Raw genomic sequence first — 22,236 nt, forward strand, 5'->3', positions numbered from 1 at the left:
GTGGGGGCTGAGAGCGTGGCAGGGGGTTGTGGGGGCTGAGAGCGTGGCAGGGGGTTGTGGGGGCTGAGAGCGTGGCAGGGGGTTGTGGGGGCTGGGAGCATGACAAAGTAATGCTGTTACTGTTACTGTTGCACTCTCTGTGTGTTGCAGGGTAATGCTGTAACTTTTGGACTCGGTGTGTTGCAGAGTAATGCTGTTACTGTTGGACTCTGTGTGTTGCAGGGTAATTCTGTTATTGTTGGACTCTCTGTGTGTTACAGGATAATGCTGTTACTGTTGGACTCCCTGTGTGTTACAGGGTAATGCTGTTACTGTTGGACTCTCTGTGTGTTACAGGGTAATGCTGTTACTGTTGGACTCCCTGTGTGTTACAGGGTAATGTTGTTACTGTTGGACTCTCTGTGTGGTACAGGGTAATGCTGTTACTGTTGGACTCCCTGTGTGTTACAGGGTAATGCTGTTACTGTTGGACTCTCTGTGTGTTACAGGGTAATGCTGTTATTGTTGGACTCCCTGTGTGTTACAGGGTAATGCTGTTACTGTTGGACTCTCTGTGTGTTACAGGGTAATGCTGTTACTGTTGGACTCTCTGTGTGTTACAGGGTAATGCTGTTACTGTTACTGTTGCACTCTCTGTGTGTTGCAGGGTAATGCTGTTACTGTTGGACTCTCTGTGTGTTACAGGGTAATGCTGTTATTGTTGGACTCTCTGTGTGTTACAGGGTAATGCTGTTACTGTTGGAATCTCTGTGTGTTACAGGGTAATGCTGTTATTGTTGGACTCTCTGTGTGTTACAGGGTAATGCTGTTATTGTTGGACTCTCTGTGTGTTACAGGGTAATGCTGTTACTGTTGGACTCTGTGTGTTACAGGGTAATGCTGTTAGTTGGACTCTGTCTATTGCAGGGTAATGCTGTTACTCAGTAACTCAGTGCTCAGTGTGGGTAAGTCACAGTGGTCAGGTATTCTGCCACTGTGTCCTCTCTGTTTAGGGCCAAAGAGCATTCTAGTTTGCTCTGTTTTTTTGTTAATTATTTTCTTTCCAATGTGTCAAGTGATTATCTTTTAGTTTTTTCATGATTTGGTTTGGTCTAATTTGGTTGCTGTCCTGGGGCTCTATGGGGTGTGTTTGTGAACAGAGCCCCAGGACCAGCTTGCTTAGTTGACTCTTCTCCAGGTTCATCTCTCTGTAGGTGATGGCTTTGTTATGGAAGGTTTGGGAATCGCTTCCTTTTAGGTGGTTGTAGAATTTAACAGCTCTTTTCTGTATTTTTATCATTAGCGGGTATCGGCCTCATTCTGCCCTGCATTATTTGGTGTTTACATTTTTGCAGAATTCTGCATGCAGTCTCTCAATTAGGTGTTTGTCCCATTTTGTGAATTCTTGGTAGAGAGAGAGAGAGAAAGGGAGATAGAGAGAGAGAGAGAGAGAGAGAGAGACAAGGAGAGAGAGAGAGAGAGAGAGAGAGAGAGAGAGAGAGAGAGAGAGAGAGAGAGAGAGAGAGAGAGAGAGAGAGAGAGACAAGAGAGAGAGAGAGAGAGAGAGAGAGAGAGAGAGAGAGAGAGAGAGAGAGAGAGAGAGAGAGAGAGAGAGAGAGAGAGAGAGAGAGAGAGGAGAGAGAGAGAGAGAGAGACAAGGAGAGAGAGAGAGAGAGAGAGAGAGAGAGAGAGAGAGAGAGAGAGAGAGAGACAGAGAGAGAGAGAGAGAGAGAGGGGGAGAGAGAGAGACAAGGAGGAGAGAGAGAGAGAGAGAGAGAGAGAGAGAGAGACAAGGAGAGAGAGAGAGACAAGAGAGAGAGAGAGAGAGAGACAAGGAGAGAGAGAGAGACAAGGGAGAGAGAGAGAGAGAGAGAGAGAGAGAGAGAGAGAGAGAGAGAGAGAGAGAGAGAGAGGAGAGAGAGAGAGAGAGAGAGAGAGAGAGAGAGAGAGAGAGAGAGAGAGAGAGAGAGAGAAGGAGAGAGAGAGAGAGAGAGAGAGAGAGAGAGAGAGAGAGAGAGAGAGAGAGACAAGAGAGAGAGAGAGAGAGAGAGAGAGAGAGAGAGAGAGAGACAAGGAGAGAGAGAGAGACAAGAGAGAGAGAGAGAGAGAGACAAGGAGAGAGAGAGACAAAGAGAGAGAGAGAGAGAGAGAGAGAGAGAGAGAGAGAGAGAGAGAGAGAGAGAGAGAGAGAGAGAAATAAATAAATATGTAACCTCTCTATATTTCAAGTTTGTGACCTCACATACACACAAACACCAGGTGTGCATCCTTGCAAACCCCCCCTAATATTAACATGTAGATTGTAGTCATTCATTTTTGGCCATTTATTTTTTATTTTTGGACTGGGCTGAGCGGGAGCTGCCCTTCCGTAGGGCCAAGAGACCAGAAGTGACAGAATGGAGTGCTCGGGTTGGGGTGTAGGGTTTGAGCATAGCCTGAAGGTAGGGAGGGGCAGTTCCTCTTGCTGCTCCGTAGGTACAGCGAGTTGCAGTAGTCCAGATGGGAGAGGACGAGAGCCTGGATTAGGACCTGCGCCGCTTCCTGTGTGAGTTTGGGCCGCTTCCTGCGTGAGGTAGTGTCACTTCCTGTGTGAGGTAGTGTCACTTCCTATGTGAGGTAGGGTCACTTCCTTTGTGGGGTAGGGTCACTTCCTTTATGAGGTAGGGTCACTTCCTGCGTGAAGTAGAGTCACTTCCTGTGTGAGGTAGGGTCACTTCCTGTGTGAGGTAGGGTCACTTCCTGCGTGAGGTAGGGTCACTTCCTGTGTGAGGTAGGGTCACTTCCTGCGTGAAGTAGAGTCACTTCCTGTGTGAGGTAGGGTCACTTCCTGTGTGAGGTAGGGTCACTTCCTGTGTGAGGTAGGGTCACTTCCTGCGTGAGTTAGAGTCACTTCCTGTGTGAGGTAGAGTCACTTCCTGTGTGAGGTAGGGTCACTTCCTGTGTGAGGTAGGGTCACTTCCTGCGTGAGGTAGAGTCACTTCCTGTGTGAGGTAGAGTCACTTCCTGTGTGAGGTAGAGTCACTTCCTGTGTGAGGTAGGGTCACTTCCTGTGTGAGGTAGGGTCCTACTCTATGGATATTGTAGAGCCTGGAGGGTCACTGCTTTGATGTTTGCAGAGAACGACAGGGGGTCAGTGGAGAGAAAAATATATATACGTTGAATTTCTTTGGGGTAGGGGGCAGTATTGTTGAATTTCTTTGGGGTAGGGGGCAGTATTGTTGAATTTCTTTGGGGTAGGGGGCAGTATTGTTGAATTTCTTTGGGGTAGGGGGCAGTATTGTTTAATTTCTTTGGGGTAGGGGGCAGTATTGTTGCATTTATTTGGGGTAGGGGGCAGTATTGTTGAATTTCTTTGGGGTAGGGGGCAGTATTGTTGCATTTCTTTGGGGTAGGGGGCAGTATTGTTGCATTTCTTTGGGGTAGGGGGCAGTATTGTTGCATTTCTTTGGGGTAGGGGGCAGTATTGTTGAATTTCTTTGGGGTAGGGGGCAGTATTGTTGCATTTCTTTGGGGTAGGGGGCAGTATTGTTGAATTTCTTTGGGGTAGGGGGCAGTATTGTTGCATTTCTTTGGGGTAGGGGGCAGTATTGTTGAATTTCTTTGGGGTAGGGGGCAGTATTGTTGAATTTCTTTGGGGTAGGGGGCAGTATTGTTGCATTTCTTTGGGGTAGGGGGCAGTATTGTTGAATTTTGGATGAAAAGCGTGCCCAAATTTAAGCTGCCTGCTACTCAGCCATATAATTAGTAGATTTGGATAGAAAACACTCTGAAGTTTCTAAAACTGTTTGAATGATGACTGTGACTATAACAGAACTCATATAAGCATATATTAGCAACTGGGACTGAGTAGCAGGCGGTTTACTCTGGGCACCTCTGGGCACCTTATTCATCCAAGCTATTCAATACTGCCCCTGCGGCCATAAGAAGATAATACAAAACGCAATTTAGAAATGTTGGTTGTGCAACTTTCCTGTTGTTATTGCTATTGTTATTGCTGTTATTAGCCATGTCAGCAAAACATTTTTAGATCGAGACCGAGACTGAGTTCCGTCAGGCCGTCAGTTGCCCTTCCTACATGATGATTGAAAATGGAACTAATTCCTCACACACAAACCAGAAGACACACAAACCAGAAGACACACAAACCAGCAGACACACAAACCAGCAGACACACAAACCAGCAGACACACAAACCAGCAGACACACAAACCAGAAGACACACAAACCAGCAGACACACAAACCAGCAGACACACAAACCAGCAGACACACAAACCAGCAGACACACAAACCAGCACACACACAAACCAGCAGACACACAAACCAGCAGACACACAAACCAGCAGACACACAAACCAGCAGACACACAAACCAGCAGACACACAAACCAGCACACACACAAACCAGCAGACACACAAACCAGCAGACACACAAACCAGCAGACACACAAACCAGCAGACACACAAACCAGCAGACACAGAAACCAGCAGACACACAAACCAGCAGACACACAAACCAGCAGACACACAAACCAGCAGACACACAAACCAGCACACACACAAACCAGCTGACACACAAACCAGCAGACACACAAACCAGCAGACACACAAACCAGCAGACACACAAACCAGCTGACACACAAACCAGCAGACACACAAACCAGCAGACACACAAACCAGCAGACACACAAACCAGCAGACACACAAACCAGCAGACACACAAACCAGCAGACACACAAACCAGCACACACACAAACCAGCAGACACACAAACCAGCAGACACACAAACCAGCACACACACAAACCAGCAGACACACAAACCAGCAGACACACAAACCAGCACACACACAAACCAGCTGACACACAAACCAGCAGACACACAAACCAGCAGACACACAAACCAGCAGACACACAAACCAGCTGACACACAAACCAGCAGACACACAAACCAGCAGACACACAAACCAGCAGACACACAAACCAGCAGACACACAAACCAGCAGACACACAAACCAGCAGACACACAAACCAGCACACACACAAACCAGCAGACACACAAACCAGCAGACACACAAACCAGCAGACACACAAACAAGCTGCCAGGCTTATTAAAGTAGTTATCTGATTGACAGCCTATCACTAATGGCAGCATCCATGCTGTTCACTTCTGTGGGGGAAAAAAACAATAAATTCTTGATTGCAATATATATCTCAATGGAAGTAGTGGGTTGTCGTGTGTGTGGGGGGGAGAACATGCTCCCTCTATGTATCCGTCACAGCCCTGATAACATACAAAGAAATACTCAACCGCCTGATATAATCTCTCAAAATAAAAAATAATCTCCCACTTTCTTCTTTCCCTTTCATTGATTTTCTCTCTCTCTCTCTCTCTCTCTCTCTCTCTCTCTCTCTCTCTCTCTCTCTCTCTCTCTCTCTCTCTCTCTCTCTCTCTCTCTCTCTCTCCCTCTCTCTCTCTCTCTCTCTCTCAATATCTCTCCATCACTCTCTCCCTCTCTTAATATCTCTCCATCTCTCTCTCCCTCTCCTAATATCTCTCCATCTCTCTCTCCATCTCTCTCTCTCAATATCACTCCATCTCTCTCTCTCCCTGTCTCAATATCTCTCCATCCCTCTCTCTCCTTCTCTCAATATCACTCCATCTCTCTCTCCCTCTCTCAATATTTTACCATCTCTCTCTCTAAGGTACTTAGGCTTCACTTATCAAACAACAGCAGAATGCATCATGAGACAGACACAAACTCACTCACTCACTCACTCACTCACTCACTCACTCACTCACTCACACCACACACACACACACACACACACACACACACACACACACACACACACACACACACACACACACACACACACACACACACACACACACACACACACACACACACACACACACACACACACACACACACACACACACACACACACACACACACACACACACACCTGCAGTGATCTGCCTAGGGGATAACAACGGCATTTCTCACTCTGACATGACAGGTTGAACTATCTCACAAATTACTCAGGAATGATGAGAAAAAACGATATACTCTCCATCCCTAGCGGTACCCTGTTCCCTATTATGTGCACTACTTTAATGTAATGTAGAGTGAAAGGGTGAAGGGTGAAAGGGTACAATATGGGACACATCCCACAGCTAAAAATGTCAACAAAATGTCTGTTCTCTTTCTCTCTTCCATCCAGTTGTTTCCTCTCTCCTTTCATCACTCCACATCTCAACTAACTCCATTGTTTTAGATACTTCTACCTACCTACCTACCTCTCTCTCTCTCTCTCTCTCTCTCTCTCTCTCTCTCTCTCTCTCTCTCTCTCTCTCTCTCTCTCTCTCTCTCTCTCTCTCTCTCTCTCTCTCTCTCTCATTCCATCTCTCTCTCTCTCATTCCATCTCTCTCTGTCTCATTCCATCTCTCTCTCTCTCTCTCTCTCTCTCTCTCTCTCTCTCTCTCTCTCTCTCTCTCTCTCTCTCTCTCTCTCTCTCTCTCTCTCTCTCTCTCTCTCTCTCTCTCTCTCTCTCTCTCTCTCTCTCTCTATCTATCTATCTATCTATCTATCTATCTATCTATCTATTCAATTTACAAATTCAAGGGGCTTTATTGGCATGGGAAACATGTGTTAACATTGCCAAAGCAAGTGAGGTAGATAATATACAACAGTGAAATAAACAATCAAAATGAACAGTAAACATTACACATACAGAAGTTTCAAAACAATTAAGACATTACAAATGTCATATTATATATATATATACAGTGTTGTAACAATGTTCAAATGGTTAAAGTTACACAAGGGAAAATAAATAAGCATAAATATGGGTTGTAATTACAATGGTGTTTGTTCTTCACTGGTTGACCTTTTCTTGTGGCAACGGGTCACAAATCTTGCTGCTGTGATGTCACACTGTGGTATTTCACCCAGTAGATATGGGAGTTTATCAAAATTGGATTTGTTTTCAAATTGTTTGTGGATCTGTGTAATCTGAGGGAAATATGTCTCTCTAATATGGTCATACATTTGGCATCTCAGTTTCTACCTCATTTTGTGGGCAGTGTGCACATAGCCTGTCTTCTCTTGAGAGCCAGGTCTGCCTATGGCGGCCTTTCTCAATAGCAAGGCTATGCTCACTGAGTCTGTACGTAGTCAAAGCTTTCCTTAATTTTGGGTCAGTCACAGTGGTCAGGTATTCTGCCACTGTGTACTCTCTGTTTAGGGCCAAATAGCATTCTAGTTTGCTCAGGAATTATCTTTTTGTTTTCTCATGATTTGGTTGTTGAGTCTAATTGCTAACCGTTCTCTCTGTATATATATGTATCTATCACTCCACATCTCAGCTAACTCCATTGTTTTATATATTTCTACCTACCTACCTACCTACCTACCTACCTACCTACCTACCTACCTACCTACCTACCTAACCTACCTACCAACCTACCTACCAACCTACCTACCTACCTACCTACCTACCTACCTACCTACCTACCTACCTACCTACCTACCTACCTACCTACCTCTCTCTCTCCCTCTCTCTGTTTCCCCTCTCTCTCTCGCTCTCTCATTCCATCTCTATTTCTCCCTCTCTCTATATATCTATCTCTCTCTCCCCCCTCTCTATCTCTCTTTCTCCCACTCTCTATCTCCGTTCTCTCTATATATCTCTCTCTCCCCCTCTCTATCTCCGTTCTCTCTATATATATATCTATCTCTCTCTCTCCCCTCTCTATCTCCGTTCTCTCTATATATCTATCTCTCTCTCTCTCCATTCTCTCTATATATCTATCTCTCTCTCCCCTCTCTATCTCTGTTCTCTCTTATATATCTCTCTCTCTCTTTCTCCCCCTCTCTATCTCTGTTCTCTCTATGTATCTATCTCTCTCTTTCTCCCCCTCTCTATCTCGCTCTCTCTCATTCCATCTCTCTCTCCCCCTCTCTATCTCCGTTCTCTCTATGTATCTATCTCTCTCTTTCTCCCCCTCTCTATCTCTGTTCTCTCTATGTATCTATCTCTCTCTTTCTCCCCCTCTCTATCTCCATTCTCTCTATATATCTATCTCTCTCTTTCTCCCCCTCTCTGTTTCCTCTCTCTCTCTCGCTCTCTCTCATTCCATCTCTCTCTCTCCCTCTCTGTCATTTCATCTCTCTGGGGGCTTCTACACCTCTTCTCCTCCTCTCCCCTTCATATTTCCATCGTACCATCACATTCTTCATTCAGGACAGTTAAGAGCTCTCTCCCCTTCTACCTCATCTCCTCCTTTAACCTGTATCCCTCCATTCCACCCAGGACTCTGGGGTCTCCTTACCTTCCTTACTCATCTCCTATCTTCCTCTCCTCTCGTCTCTCCTGTTTATGTTACGACATGATTCCATGTCTGTTATATCATAGTGTTGATGTCTTCACTATTATTCTACAAGGCTCTCATCCTCATCCTCATCGGGCATCCTCATCGGGCATCCTCATCCTCATTGGGCAACCTCATCCTCATCCTCATCCTCATCGGGCATCCTCATCCTCATCGGGCATCCTCATCCTCATCGGGCATCAAACCCATCATCTGTTTCCTTTCTCCCTCGTTCCCTCACTGGCTCAACTATTGATTCCTCTCATCCTCTACAACATCTCCCACCCCACCTCTCCTCTGTTCCCTTCAACCCTGTAATCGATGTTGTGTTTTCATTGACAGCGATTTTGGACAAGGATATTTCCACTGCTTTTATTTTTACACATCCATGACGATCATTGGGATGTGAAGACGCCATGTTTCAGTGTTTATGGAACAAATCAGCCCTATGTTGGTTTCTCTCACTCACACACACACACACACACACACACACACACACACACACACACACACACACACACACACACACACACACACACACACACACACATGCCACACACATCACACACACACACACATATCTACACATTACACACACACACAACAGCCAGACACACACAGGGACACATTCACACACACACACACACACACAACACACAAACGAGGATGATGCCTCAGTGATCTTGATAGGGAGAGATATCTATTATTAATTTCTGAACAGCCAGATGAAAGGGATGGATTCATCAGAGCTGCCAGATCAATCATTAGTAGGCAGGCAGAGTAGACGCTCACAGACTTATGGATGGATTCATCAGAGCAGTCAAGTCAATCATCAGTAGGCAGGCAGAGTGCTTGTGTGTGTGTGTCTGTTCCTGTCTCTGTTTCTGTCTCTGTTTCTGTCTCTGTTTCTGTGTCTGTTTCTGTTTCTGTTTCTGTGTCTGTTTCTGTGTCTGTTTCTGTGTCTGTTTCTGTGTCTGTTTCTGTGTCTGTTTCTGTTTCTGTGTCTGTTTCTGTTTCTGTCTCTGTTTCTGTCTCTGTTTCTGTCTCTGTGTCTGTTTCTGTGTCTGTTTCTGTGTCTGTTTCTGTGTCTGTTTCTGTGTCTGTTTCTGTGTCTGTTTCTGTCTCTGTTTCTGTCTCTGTTTCTGTCTCTGTTTCTGTCTCTGTTTCTGTCTCTGTTTCTGTCTCTGTGTCTGTCTCTGTTCCTGTGTCTGTTTCTGTGTCTGTTTCTGTGTCTGTTTCTGTGTCTGTTTCTGTGTCTGTTTCTGTGTCTGTTTCTGTGTCTGTTTCTGTCTCTGTTCCTGTCTCTGTTTCTGTGTCTGTTTCTGTGTCTGTTTCTGTTTCTGTGTCTGTTTCTGTGTCTGTGTCTGTTTCTGTGTCTGTTTCTGTGTCTGATTCTGTGTCTGTTTCTGTGTCTGATTCTGTGTCTGATTCTGTGTCTGTTTCTGTGTCTGTTTCTGTTTCTGTGTGTCCGTACCTGTTTGGCCAGTTTGACAGAGTCAGAAGTCAGTCGGTCTCTTAGATGAGGGTCCAGGTCGGCCGCGGGGGCAATCTCCACCACCTACAAAACACAACACAACTTTATTAACAACACCGCCTTCAAACACAACACAACTTTATTAACAACACCGCCTTCAAACACAATACAACATCATTAAAAACACCTTCATTAAACAGAGACAGACTTTCACATCGGAAAAAAAGCTCAACAGGAGCTTAAAGGGTTACATCTCAGAAACATAATTTGACCAAAATAAAACAATATATACATTACAATATATATATATATATATATGATGTCATTAGAGAAGTAGCCATTGGCAAATAAGAGACTTGGAAACTGAAGTATTACAAAAAGTAAAGTCCTAAAAAATAAGTTATAAATAGTAAATTAATAAATAGTGAAGTAATAAATACTAATGTAATAAAAAATAAGTAATAAAATAGTAAAAGCATAAATACTAAAGTAATAAATACTGAAGTAATAAATACTGAAGTAATAAATACTAAAGTGATACATACTAAAGTGATACATACTAAAGTAATAAATACTAAAGTGATAAATACTAAAGTAATAAATACTAAAGTAATAAATACTGAAGTGATAAATACTGAAGTAATAAATACTGAAGTAATAAACACTGAAGTAATAAATACTAAAGTAATAAATACTAAAGACATAAAAAATAGGTACTAAATGGAAAGGAATAAATAGAAAAATAATAAATAGTAAAGGAACAAATAGAATGTAATAAATAGTAATAAATAGCAAAGTAATAAATTATAAAGTAATAATTAGTAAAGTAATAAATAGTAAAGGAATTAATAGTAAAGGAACAAATAAAATGTAATGAATAGTAATAAATAGTGAAGTAATAAATTATAAAGTAATAATTAGTAAAGTAATAAATAGTAAAGGAATAAATAGTAAAGTAATAAATAGTAAAGTAATAATTAGTAAAGGAATAAATAGTAAAGTAATAAATAGTAAAGGAATAAATATAAAGTAATAATTAGTAATAAAGTATAAGTAATAAATAGTAAAGAATAAATAATAGTATAGTAAAGTAATAATTAGTAAAGTAATAAATAGTGAAGTAATAAATTATAAAGTAATAAATAGTAAAGTAATAAATAGTAAAGGAACAAATAAAATGTAATAAATAGTAATAAATAGTGAAGTAATAAATAATAAAGTAATAAATAGTAAAGTAATAATTAGTAAAGTAATAAATAGTAAAGGAATAAATAAAATGTAATAAAATGTAATAAATAGTAATAAATAGTAATAAATAGTAAAGTAATAATTAGTAAAGTAATAAATAGTAAAGTAATAAATAGTAAAGGAACAAATAAAATGTAATAAATAGTAATAAATAGTAAAGGAATAAATAGTAAAGTAATAAATAGTAAAGTAATAAATAGTAAAGTAATAAATAGTAAAGTAATAAATAGTAAAGTAATAATTAGTAAAGTAATAAATAGTAAAGTAATAAATAGTAAAGGAATTAATAGTAAAGTAATAATTAGTAAAGTAATAATTAGTAAAGTAATAAATAGTAAAGGAATTCATAGTAAAGTAATAAATAGTAAAGTAATAAATAGTAAAGTAATAAATAGTAAAGTAATTAATAGTAAAGTAATAAATAGTAAAGTAATAAATAGTAAAGTAATAAATAGTAAAGTAATAAATAGTAAAGTAATAAATAGTAAAGTAATAATTAGTAAAGTAATAAATAGTAAAGTAATAAATAGTAAAGGAATTAATAGTAAAGTAATAATTAGTAAAGTAATAATTAGTAAAGTAATAAATAGTAAAGGAATTAATAGTAAAGTAATAAATAGTAAAGTAATAAATAGTAAAGTAATAAATAGTAAAGGAATTAATAGTAAAGTAATAAATAGTAAAGTAATAAATAGTAAAGTAATAAATAGTAAAGTAATAATTAGTAAAGTAATAATTAGTAAAGTAATAAATAGTAAAGGAATAAATAGTAAAGTAATAAATAGTAAAGTAATAATTAGTAAAGTAATAAATAGTAAAGTAATAATTAGTAAAGGAATAAATAGTAAAGTAATAAATAGTGAAGTAATAAATTATAAAGTAATAAATAGTAAAGTAATAAATAGTAAAGGAACAAATAAAATGTAATAAATAGTAATAAATAGTGAAGTAATAAATAATAAAGTAATAAATAGTAAAGTAATAATTAGTAAAGTAATAAATAGTAAAGGAATAAATAAAATGTAATAAAATGTAATAAATAGTAATAAATAGTAATAAATAGTAAAGTAATAATTAGTAAAGTAATAAATAGTAAAGTAATAAATAGTAAAGTAATAATTAGTAAAGTAATAATTAGTAAAGTAATAATTAGTAAAGTAATAAATAGTAAAGTAATAATTAGTAAAGTAATAATTAGTAAAGTAATAATTAGTAAAGTAATAATTAGTAAAGACAGACAGACAGACAGACAGACAGACAGACAGACAGACAGACAGACAGACAGACAGACAGACAGACAGACAGACAGACAGACAGACAGACAGACAGACAGACAGACAGACAGACAGACAGACAGACAGACAGACAGACAGACAGACAGACAGACAGACAGACAGACAGACAGACAGACAGACAGACAGACAGATAGATAGATAGATAGATAGATAGATAGATAGATAGATAGATAGATAGATAGATAGATAGATAGATAGATAGATACCTTCTGATGTCTTCTCTGAATGGAACAGTCTCTCTCATAGAGATGTATTATGTTGCCATACTTATCACCTGGGGATGGAGAGAGTGAGAGAGTGAGAGAGAGAGAGTGAGAGTGAGAGAGAGAGAGAGAGAGAGAGGTAGAAAGAGAGAGAGAGCGCGAGAGAGAGAGAGAGAGAGAGAGAGGGGTAGAGAGAGGGGTAGAGAGAAAGAGAGAGCGAGGGAGAGAGAGAGAGAGAGAGAGAGGGGGGTAGAGAGAGCGGTAGAGAGAAAGAGAGAGGGAGGAGAGAGAGAGAGAGAGAGAGAGAGAGAGAGAGAGAGAGAGAGGTAGAGAGAGAGAGAGAGAGAGAGAGAGAGAGAGAGAGGGGTAGAGAGAGCGGTAGAGAGAAAGAGAGAGCGAGGGAGAGAGAGAGAGAGAGAGAGAGAGAGGGGGGTAGAGAGAGCGGTAGAGAGAAAGAGAGAGCGAGGGAGAGAGAGAGAGAGAGAGAGAGAGAGAGAGAGAGAGAGACAGAGGGGTCGAGAGCGACGTAGAGAGAAAGAGAGAGCGAGGGAGAGAAAGAGAGAGAGGTAGAGCGTGAGAAATAGGGAGGGAGGGAGATATTTTGAGTAATTTAAATCCCAAACTTGCCCTGTAGACACTAATTCATCTCCCAATGTCCCCAGACACACACATATTTTAAATCGTTTATTTGAATCCACCAATCAGATTGACAAAAAAAGGATCCAAACATTTCCAGGGTCCCTGTTTGCACGGCCCTCCAGGGTACAGAAAGCACCTCCTTCTCCAAACAGCTAGGCTGCCCACGACAGCTGAAACAGAGCAGCAGCTAGCCAATTTCTTTGCCCTAGTTTTTGTCAGGCCCACAATCTGGAGGCAACGCACTGGAAGCCTGTGTACCTGGCCGAGACTGCCAAATATCAGAGCCACCAGCTCGCACCTAAATGAGGCTGTCCAAGCATGCCACGAGCGGCTGGTACTTACACACACACACACACACACACACACACACACACACACACACACACACACACACACACACACACTGGCAATTTGTAGCCAACAAATTCCCCTTTAATGAGGCACAGTAATGAAATACAACTCTATACCAACTCTCGCACGCACATACACACGCACGTACATGCACGCACATACACACTTACCCAGGATCTGAACTTCTATGTGTCGTGGTTTCTCGATGAACTTCTCCACAAACAGAGCTCCGTTCCCAAACGCTGTCAGAGCCTCAGAGTAGGCCCTGTGGTAGTTCTCCTCCAGTTCCTGTTAACATAACCGATCAACCAATCAGCTTTCAGAGATTCAGAGTACGCTCTCTGAGAGGATGACTCCAGTTCCTGTTAACATAACCGATCAACCAATCAGCTGTCAGAGCCTCAGAGTACGCTCTCTGAGAGGATGACTCCAGTTCCTGTTAACACAACCGATCAACCAATCAGCTGTCAGAGATTCAGAGTACGCTCTCTGAGAGGATGACTCCAGTTCCTGTTAACACAACCGATCAACCAATCAGCTGTCAGAGCCTCAGAGTACGCTCTCTGAGAGGATGACTCCAGTTCCTGTTAACACAACCGATCAACCAATCAGCTGTCAGAGATTCAGAGTACGCTCTCTGAGAGGATGACTCCAGTTCCTGTTAACACAACCGATCAACCAATCAGCTGTCAGAGATTCAGAGTACGCTCTCTGAGAGGATGACTCCAGTTCCTGTTAAGACAACCGATCAACCAATCAGCTGTCAGAGATTCAGAGTACGCTCTCTGAGAGAATGACTCCAGTTCCTGTTAACACAACCGATCAACCAATCAGCTGTCAGAGATTCAGAGTACGCTCTCTGAGAGGATGACTCCAGTTCCTGTTAACACAACCGATCAACCAATCAGCTGTCAGAGATTCAGAGTACGCTCTCTGAGAGAATGACTCCAGTTCCTGTTAACACAACCGATCAACCAATCAGCTGTCAGAGATTCAGAGTACGCTCTCTGAGAGAATCACTCCAGTTCCTGTTAACATAACCGATCAACCAATCAGCTGTCAGAGCCTCAGAGTAGGCCCTGTGGTAGTTCTCCTGCAGTTCCTGTTAACATAACCGATCAACCAATCAGCTGTCAGAGATTCAGAGTTCCTAGAAGAGATAGTCAATCAATCAAGTCAATCAATAAATTAAGAAAATCAATAGTTAGTCAAAGACTTACCAACCAGGATTGGGTAGGTTACTTTCTAAATGTAATCGGTTACTAGTAAACCTGTCCAAATCAGTAAAGTAACTTTTGGATTCCCCCAAAACTCAGTAACGTAATCTGATTACATTTAGTTACTTTTAGTTTACTTCCCCCTTAAAGCATAAGAAGAAGACAGAAATGTATGTTACCAATTGAACGACATCTATTGCAGGATAAATCAATGTTAAAGTTTCCATAGCTGGCCATTATATATATATATATATATATATATATATATATATATATATATATATATATGGATGTTAAATTGTACTTTATGGGTTGGTTATATAGGCTTCTTCTAACCCATCACTTTCTACTACAAATAATAATATGATTCAATTATATCTTTATATTAAAAACCAAAGTCTATCAGAATTCCAGTCATTCCTATAAATGTTATACCCCTTGATCTTCAAGAACAGGACTTGGAAATATGGAAGAATAGATTATCCAAATGGTTTTACCTGAGCATGACCCCCGAAACGAAGGACTAATTAACCAGCGCTACTCTGTGGTAACTAGTCTCAGATGAATAGACAGAGCTATGGATGCAAGGACTGACCAACCATGATAAAACAAAAAATATATAGTTTTAACCATGTTATGAGGCTATGCAGTGTTGGTTTACATTTACAATGTTTAAAAACATTGGAGTAAAACAAGCTTACATTTTGAACACAGCTCATGAGGCATTTCTAAGTTATATTCTTCAAGAATCAATGAATATATATATATATATATATATATATATATAGATATAGATATAGATATAGATATAGATAATACTTATTTTCCACCATAATTTGCAAATAAATTCATTAAAAATCCTACAGTGTGATTTTCTGGATTTTTTTTCTCATTTTGTCTGTCATAGTTGAAGTGAACCTATGATGAAAATTACAGGCCTCTCTCATCTTTTTAAGTGGGAGAACTTGCACAATTGGTGGCTGACTAAATACTTTTTTGCCCCACTGTATATATATACATATAGATATAGATATAAAGATATAATTTATATAATTTATAAGTCCAAAAATGTATGTAGCAACTACAGATTGCCTCTTTACGTCTATCAAAAGTGTATAAGTTTGACATTCGGCCTACGGATGGTTTCTTTATCAGCATGAATAATTAGATTGAGCAATAAAAGATCCACGTTTACTCCATAGGCTGGGATCCTGTTATTCTATAGGCTGGGATCTACACTATGCAGCTGTTATTCCATAGGCTGGGATCTACACTATGCAGCTGTTATTCTATAGGCTGGGATCTACACTATGCAGCTGTTAGTCTATAGGCTGGGATCTGCACTATGCAGCTGTTATTCTATAGGCTGGGATCTACATTATGCAGCTGTTATTCTATAGGCTGGGATACACTATGCAGCTGTTATTCTATAGGCTGGGATCAGCTGTTATTCTATAGGCTGGGATCTACACTATGCAGCTGTTATTCTATAGGCTGGGATCTACACTATGCAGCTGTTATTCTATAGGCTGGGATCTACACTATGCAGCTGTTATTCTATAGGCTGGGATCTACACTATGCAGCTGTTATTCTATAGGCTGGGATCTACACTACCCTTGGAGGATGCAGCTGTTATTCTATAGGCTGGGATCTACACTATGCAGCTGTTATTCTATAGGCTGGGATCTACACTATGCAGCTGTTATTCTATAGGCTGGGATCTACACTATGCAGCTGTTATTCTATAGGCTGGGATCTACACTATGCAGCTGTTATTCTATAGGCTGGGATCTACACTATGCAGCTGTTATTCTATAGGCTGGGATCTACACTATGCAGCTGTTATTCTATAGGCTGGGATCTACACTATGCAGCTGTTATTCTATAGGCTGGGATCTACACTATGCAGCTGTTATTCTATAGGCTGGGATCTACACTATGCAGCTGTTATTCTATAGGCTGGGATCTACACTATGCAGCTGTTAGTCTATAGGCTGGGATCTACACTATGCAGCTGTTATTCTATAGGCTGGGATCTACACTATGCAGCTGTTATTCTATAGGCTGGGATCTACACTATGCAGCTGTTATTCTATAGGCTGGGATCTACACTATGCAGCTGTTATTCTATAGGCTGGGATCTACACTATGCAGCTGTTATTCTATAGGCTGGGATCTACACTATGCAGCTGTTATTCTATAGGCTGGGATCTACACTATGCAGCTGTTATTCTATAGGCTGGGATCTACACTATGCAGCTGTTATTCTATAGGCTGGGATCTACACTATGCAGCTGTTATTCTATAGGCTGGGATCTACACTATGCAGCTGTTAGTCTATAGGCTGGGATCTACACTATGCAGCTGTTATTCTATAGGCTGGGATCTACACTGTTATTCTATAGGCTGGGATCCTGTTATTCTATAGGCTGGGATCTACACTATGCAGCTGTTATTCTATAGGCTGGGATCTACACTATGCAGCTGTTATTCTATAGGCTGGGATCTACACTATGCAGCTGTTATTCTATAGGCTGGGATCTACACTATGCAGCTGTTAGTCTATAGGCTGGGATCTACACTATGCAGCTGTTATTCTATAGGCTGGGATCTACACTATGCAGCTGTTATTCTATAGGCTGGGATCTACACTATGCAGCTGTTATTCTATAGGCTGGGATCTACACTATGCAGCTGTTATTCTATAGGCTGGGATCTACACTATGCAGCTGTTATTCTATAGGCTGGGATCTACACTATGCAGCTGTTATTCTATAGGCTGGGATCTACACTATGCAGCTGTTATTCTATAGGCTGGGATCTACACTATGCAGCTGTTATTCTATAGGCTGGGATCTACACTATGCAGCTGTTATTCTATAGGCTGGGATCTACACTATGCAGCTGTTATTCTATAGGCTGGGATCTACACTATGCAGCTGTTATTCTATAGGCTGGGATCTACACTATGCAGCTGTTATTCTATAGGCTGGGATCTACACTATGCAGCTGTTATTCTATAGGCTGGGATCTACACTATGCAGCTGTTATTCTATAGGCTGGGATCTACACTATGCAGCTGTTATTCTATAGGCTGGGATCTACACTATGCAGCTGTTATTCTATAGGCTGGGATCTACACTATGCAGCTGTTATTCTATAGGCTGGGATCTACACTATGCAGCTGTTATTCTATAGGCTGGGATCTACACTATGCAGCTGTTATTCTATAGGCTGGGATCTACACTATGCAGCTGTTATTCTATAGGCTGGGATCTACACTATGCAGCTGTTATTCTATAGGCTGGGATCTGCTATATGCAGCTGTTATTCTATAGGCTGGGATCTAGACTATGCAGCTGTTATTCTATAGGCTAGGATCTACACTATGCAGCTGTTATTCTATAGGCTGGGATCTGCAATATGCAGCTGTTATTCTATAGGCTGGGATCTACAATATGCAGCTGTTATTCTATAGGCTGGGATCTAGAATATGCAGCTGTTATTCTATAGGCTGAGATCTACAATATGCAGCTGTTATTCTATAGGCTGGGATCTGCAATATGCAGCTGTTATTCTATAGGCTGGGATCTGCAATATGCAGCTGTTATTCTATAGGCTGGGATCTACAATATGCAGCTGTTATTCTATAGGCTGGGATCCACACAATGCAGCTGTTAGTCTGTAGGCTGGGATCCACACTATGCAGCTGTTATTCTATAGGCTGGGATCCACACTATGCAGCTGTTATTCTATAGGCTGGGATCTGCACTATACAGCTGTTATTCTATAGGCTGGGATCCCCAATATGCAGCTGTTATTCTATAGGCTGGGATCCCCAATATGCAGCTGTTATTCTATAGGCTGGGATCTACATTATGCAGCTGTTATTCTATAGGCTGGGATCCCCACACAATGCAGCTGTTATTCTATAGGCTGGGATCCACACAATGCAGCTGTTAGTCTATAGGCTGGGATCCACACTATGCAGCTGTTATTCTATAGGCTGGGATCTACATTATGCAGCTGTTATTCTATAGGCTGGGATCCCCAATATGCAGCTGTTATTCTATAGGCTGGGATCCCCAATATGCAGCTGTTATTCTATAGGCTGGGATCCCCAATATGCAGCTGTTATTCTATAGGCTGGGATCCCCAATATGCAGCTGTTATTCTATAGGCTGGGATCCCCAATATGCAGCTGTTATTCTATAGGCTGGGATCCCCAATATGCAGCTGTTATTCTATAGGCTGGGATCTACAATATGCAGCTGTTATTCTATAGGCTGGGATCCCCAATATGCAGCTGTTATTCTATAGGCTGGGATCCCCAATATGCAGCTGTTATTCTATAGGCTGGGATCCCCAATATGCAGCTGTTATTCCATAGGCTGGGATCTACATTATGCAGCTGTTGTTCTATAGGCTGGGATCCCCAATATGCAGCTGTTATTCTATAGGCTGGGATCCCCAATATGCAGCTGTTATTCTATAGGCTGGGATCTACATTATGCAGCTGTTGTTCTATAGGCTGGGATCCCCAATATGCAGCTGTTATTCCATAGGCTGAGATCTGCAATATGCAGCTGTTGCCAGAGCACATTTTTCACTGGCTGTCCACTGATTTGAAAAACAATGAATGATTAGCAGCTTAAACTTCTTGAATTGAACCATTATTGGGTTTAAATACACATTTAGATTTGTGAACAGCCGTCCAGAATCACCACAATCCGTAAGGCGCAAATAGCTAAATGAGAGAGCAGCAGTGTGATTCACATCAATGCGCTGTGTAGATATCAATAAGAAGTGACAATCCATCAAACACATTTGGTGTGTCATCATAGTGGTCTCTAACATCATAGTGATCTCTGACATCATAGTGGTCTCTGACATCACAGTGGTCTCTGACATCATAGTGGTCTCTGACATCATAGTGATCTCTGACATCACAGTGGTCTCTGACATCATAGTGGTCTCTGACATCATAGTGATCTCTGACATCACAGTGGTCTCTGACTTCATAGTGGTCTCTTTCATCATAGTGGTCTCTGACATCATAGTGGTCTCTGACATCATAGTGGTCTCTGTCATCATAGTGGGCTCTGTCATCATAGTAGTCTCTGACATCATAGTGGTCTCTGACATCACATCATAGTGGTGTCTGACATCATAGTGGTCTCTGACATCATAGTAGTCTCTGTCATCATAGTGGTCTCTTTCATCATAGTAGTCTCTGTCATCATAGTGGTCTCTTTCATCATAGTGGTCTCTGTCATCATAGTGGTCTCTTTCATCATAGTGGTCTCTGACATCATAGTAGTCTCTGTCATCATAGTGGTCTCTTTCATCATAGTGGTCTCTGTCATCATAGTGGTCTCTGTCATCATAGTGGTCTCTGACATCATAGTGGTCTCTGTCATCATAGTGGTCTCTGACATCATTGTGGTCTCTGTCATCATAGTGGTCTCCGTCATCATAGTGGTCTCTGTCATCACATCATAGTGGTCTCTGACATCACATCATAGTGGTCTCTGTCATCATAGTGGTCTCTGACATCACATCATAGTGGTCTCTGACATCACATCATAGTGGTCTCTGTCATCATAGTGGTCTCTGACATCACATCATAGTGGTCTCTGACATCACATCATAGTGGTCTCCGTCATCATAGTCGTCTCTGACATCACATCATAGTCGTCTCTGACATCACATCATAGTGGTCTCCGTCATCATAGTCGTCTCTGTCATCACATCATACTTGGTCTCCATCATACTTCATCTACAAGTCCATGCTAGGTAAAGCTCCGCCTTATCTCAGTTCACTGGTCACGACGGCAACACCCATCCGTAGCACGCGCTCCAGCAGGTGTATCTCACTGATCATCCCTAAAGCCAACACCTCATTTGGCCACCTTTCGTTCCAGTACTCTGCTGCCTGTGACTGGAACGAATTGCAAAAATCGCTGAAGTTGGAGACTTTTATCTCCCTCACCAACTTCAAACATCAGCTATCTGAGCAGCTAACCGATCGCTGCAGCTGTACATAGTCTATTGGTAAATAGCCCACCCATTTTCACCTACCTCATCCCCATACTGTTTTTATTTATTTACTTTTCTGCTCTTTTGCACACCAATATCTCTACCTGTACATGACCATCTGATCATTTATCACTCCAGTGTTAATCTGCAAAATTGTAATTATTCGCCTACCTCCTCATGCCTTTTGCACACAATGTATATAGACTCCCCTTTTTTCTACTGTGTTATTGACTTGTTAATTGTTTACTCCATGTGTAACTCTGTGTTGTCTGTTCACACTGCTATGCTTTATCTTGGACAGGTCGCAGTTGCAAGTGAGAACTTGTTCTCAACTAGCCTACCTGGTTAAATAAAGGTGTTCTCTACTAGCCCACCTGGTTAAATAAAGGTGTTCTCAACTAGCCTACCTGGTTAAATAAAGGTGTTCTCAACTAGCCTACCTGGATAAATAAAGGTGTTCTCAACTAGCCTACCTGGTTAAATAAAGGTGTTCTCAACTAGCCTACCTGGTTAAATAAAGGTGTTCTCAACTAGCCTACCTGGATAAATAAAGGTGTTCTCAACTAGCCTACCTGGATAAATAAAGGTGTTCTCAACTAGCCTACCTGGATAAATAAAGGTGTTCTCAAGTAGCCTACCTGGTTAAATAAAGGTGTTCTCAACTAGCCTACCTGGTTAAATAAAGGTGTTCTCAACTGGCCTACCTGGTTAAATAAAGGTGTTCTCAACTAGCCTACCTGGATAAATAAAGGTGTTCTCAACTAGCCTACCTGGTTAAATAAAGGTGTTCTCAACTAGCCTACCTGGTTAAATAAATGTGTTCTCAACTAGCCTACCTGGTTAAATAAAGGTGTTCTCAACTGGCCTACCTGGTTAAATAAAGGTGTTCTCAACTAGCCTACCTGGATAAATAAAAGTGTTCTCAACTGGCCTATCTGGTTAAATAAAGGTGTTCTCAACTAGCCTACCTGGTTAAATAAAGGTGTTCTCAACTAGCCTACCTGGATAAATAAAGGTGTTCTCAACTAGCCCACCTGGTTAAATAAAGGTGTTCTCAACTAGCCTACCTGGTTAAATAAAGGTGTTCTCAACTAGCCCACCTGGTTAAATAAAGGTGTTCTCAACTAGCCTACCTGGTTAAATAAAGGTGTTCTCAACTAGCCCACCTGGTTAAATAAAGGTGTTCTCAACTAGCCTACCTGGTTAAATAAAGGTGTTCTCAACTAGCCTACCTGGATAAATAAAGGTGTTCTCAACTAGCCCACCTGGTTAAATAAAGGTGTTCTCAACTAGCCTACCTGGTTAAATAAAGGTGTTCTCAACTAGCCCACCTGGTTAAATAAAGGTGTTCTCAACTAGCCCACCTGGTTAAATAAAGGTGTTCTCAACTAGCCTACCTGGTTAAATAAAGGTGTTCT

At 41.1% G+C, this 22,236-nt stretch overlaps 1 protein-coding gene across 1 annotated transcript in view; it reads right to left on the reverse strand.

Moving 5' to 3' along the window:
• Positions 1-22,236, reverse strand: part of LOC118379634 (pyruvate carboxylase, mitochondrial-like) — a 596,907-nt gene that overhangs the window by 530,954 nt on the left and 43,717 nt on the right. The window contains exons 7-9 of the mRNA XM_052497803.1: positions 13,732-13,849; positions 12,575-12,642; positions 9,826-9,909 (exon numbers count right to left, since the gene is read on the reverse strand). Coding sequence (XP_052353763.1) covers positions 9,826-9,909; positions 12,575-12,642; positions 13,732-13,849 — 270 coding nt within the window. The remainder of the gene's footprint in view (positions 1-9,825; positions 9,910-12,574; positions 12,643-13,731; positions 13,850-22,236) is intronic.

The sequence above is a fragment of the Oncorhynchus keta genome, chromosome 35 (genome assembly GCF_023373465.1).
Source record: "Oncorhynchus keta strain PuntledgeMale-10-30-2019 chromosome 35, Oket_V2, whole genome shotgun sequence".
Taxonomy (NCBI): Eukaryota; Metazoa; Chordata; class Actinopteri; order Salmoniformes; family Salmonidae; genus Oncorhynchus; species Oncorhynchus keta.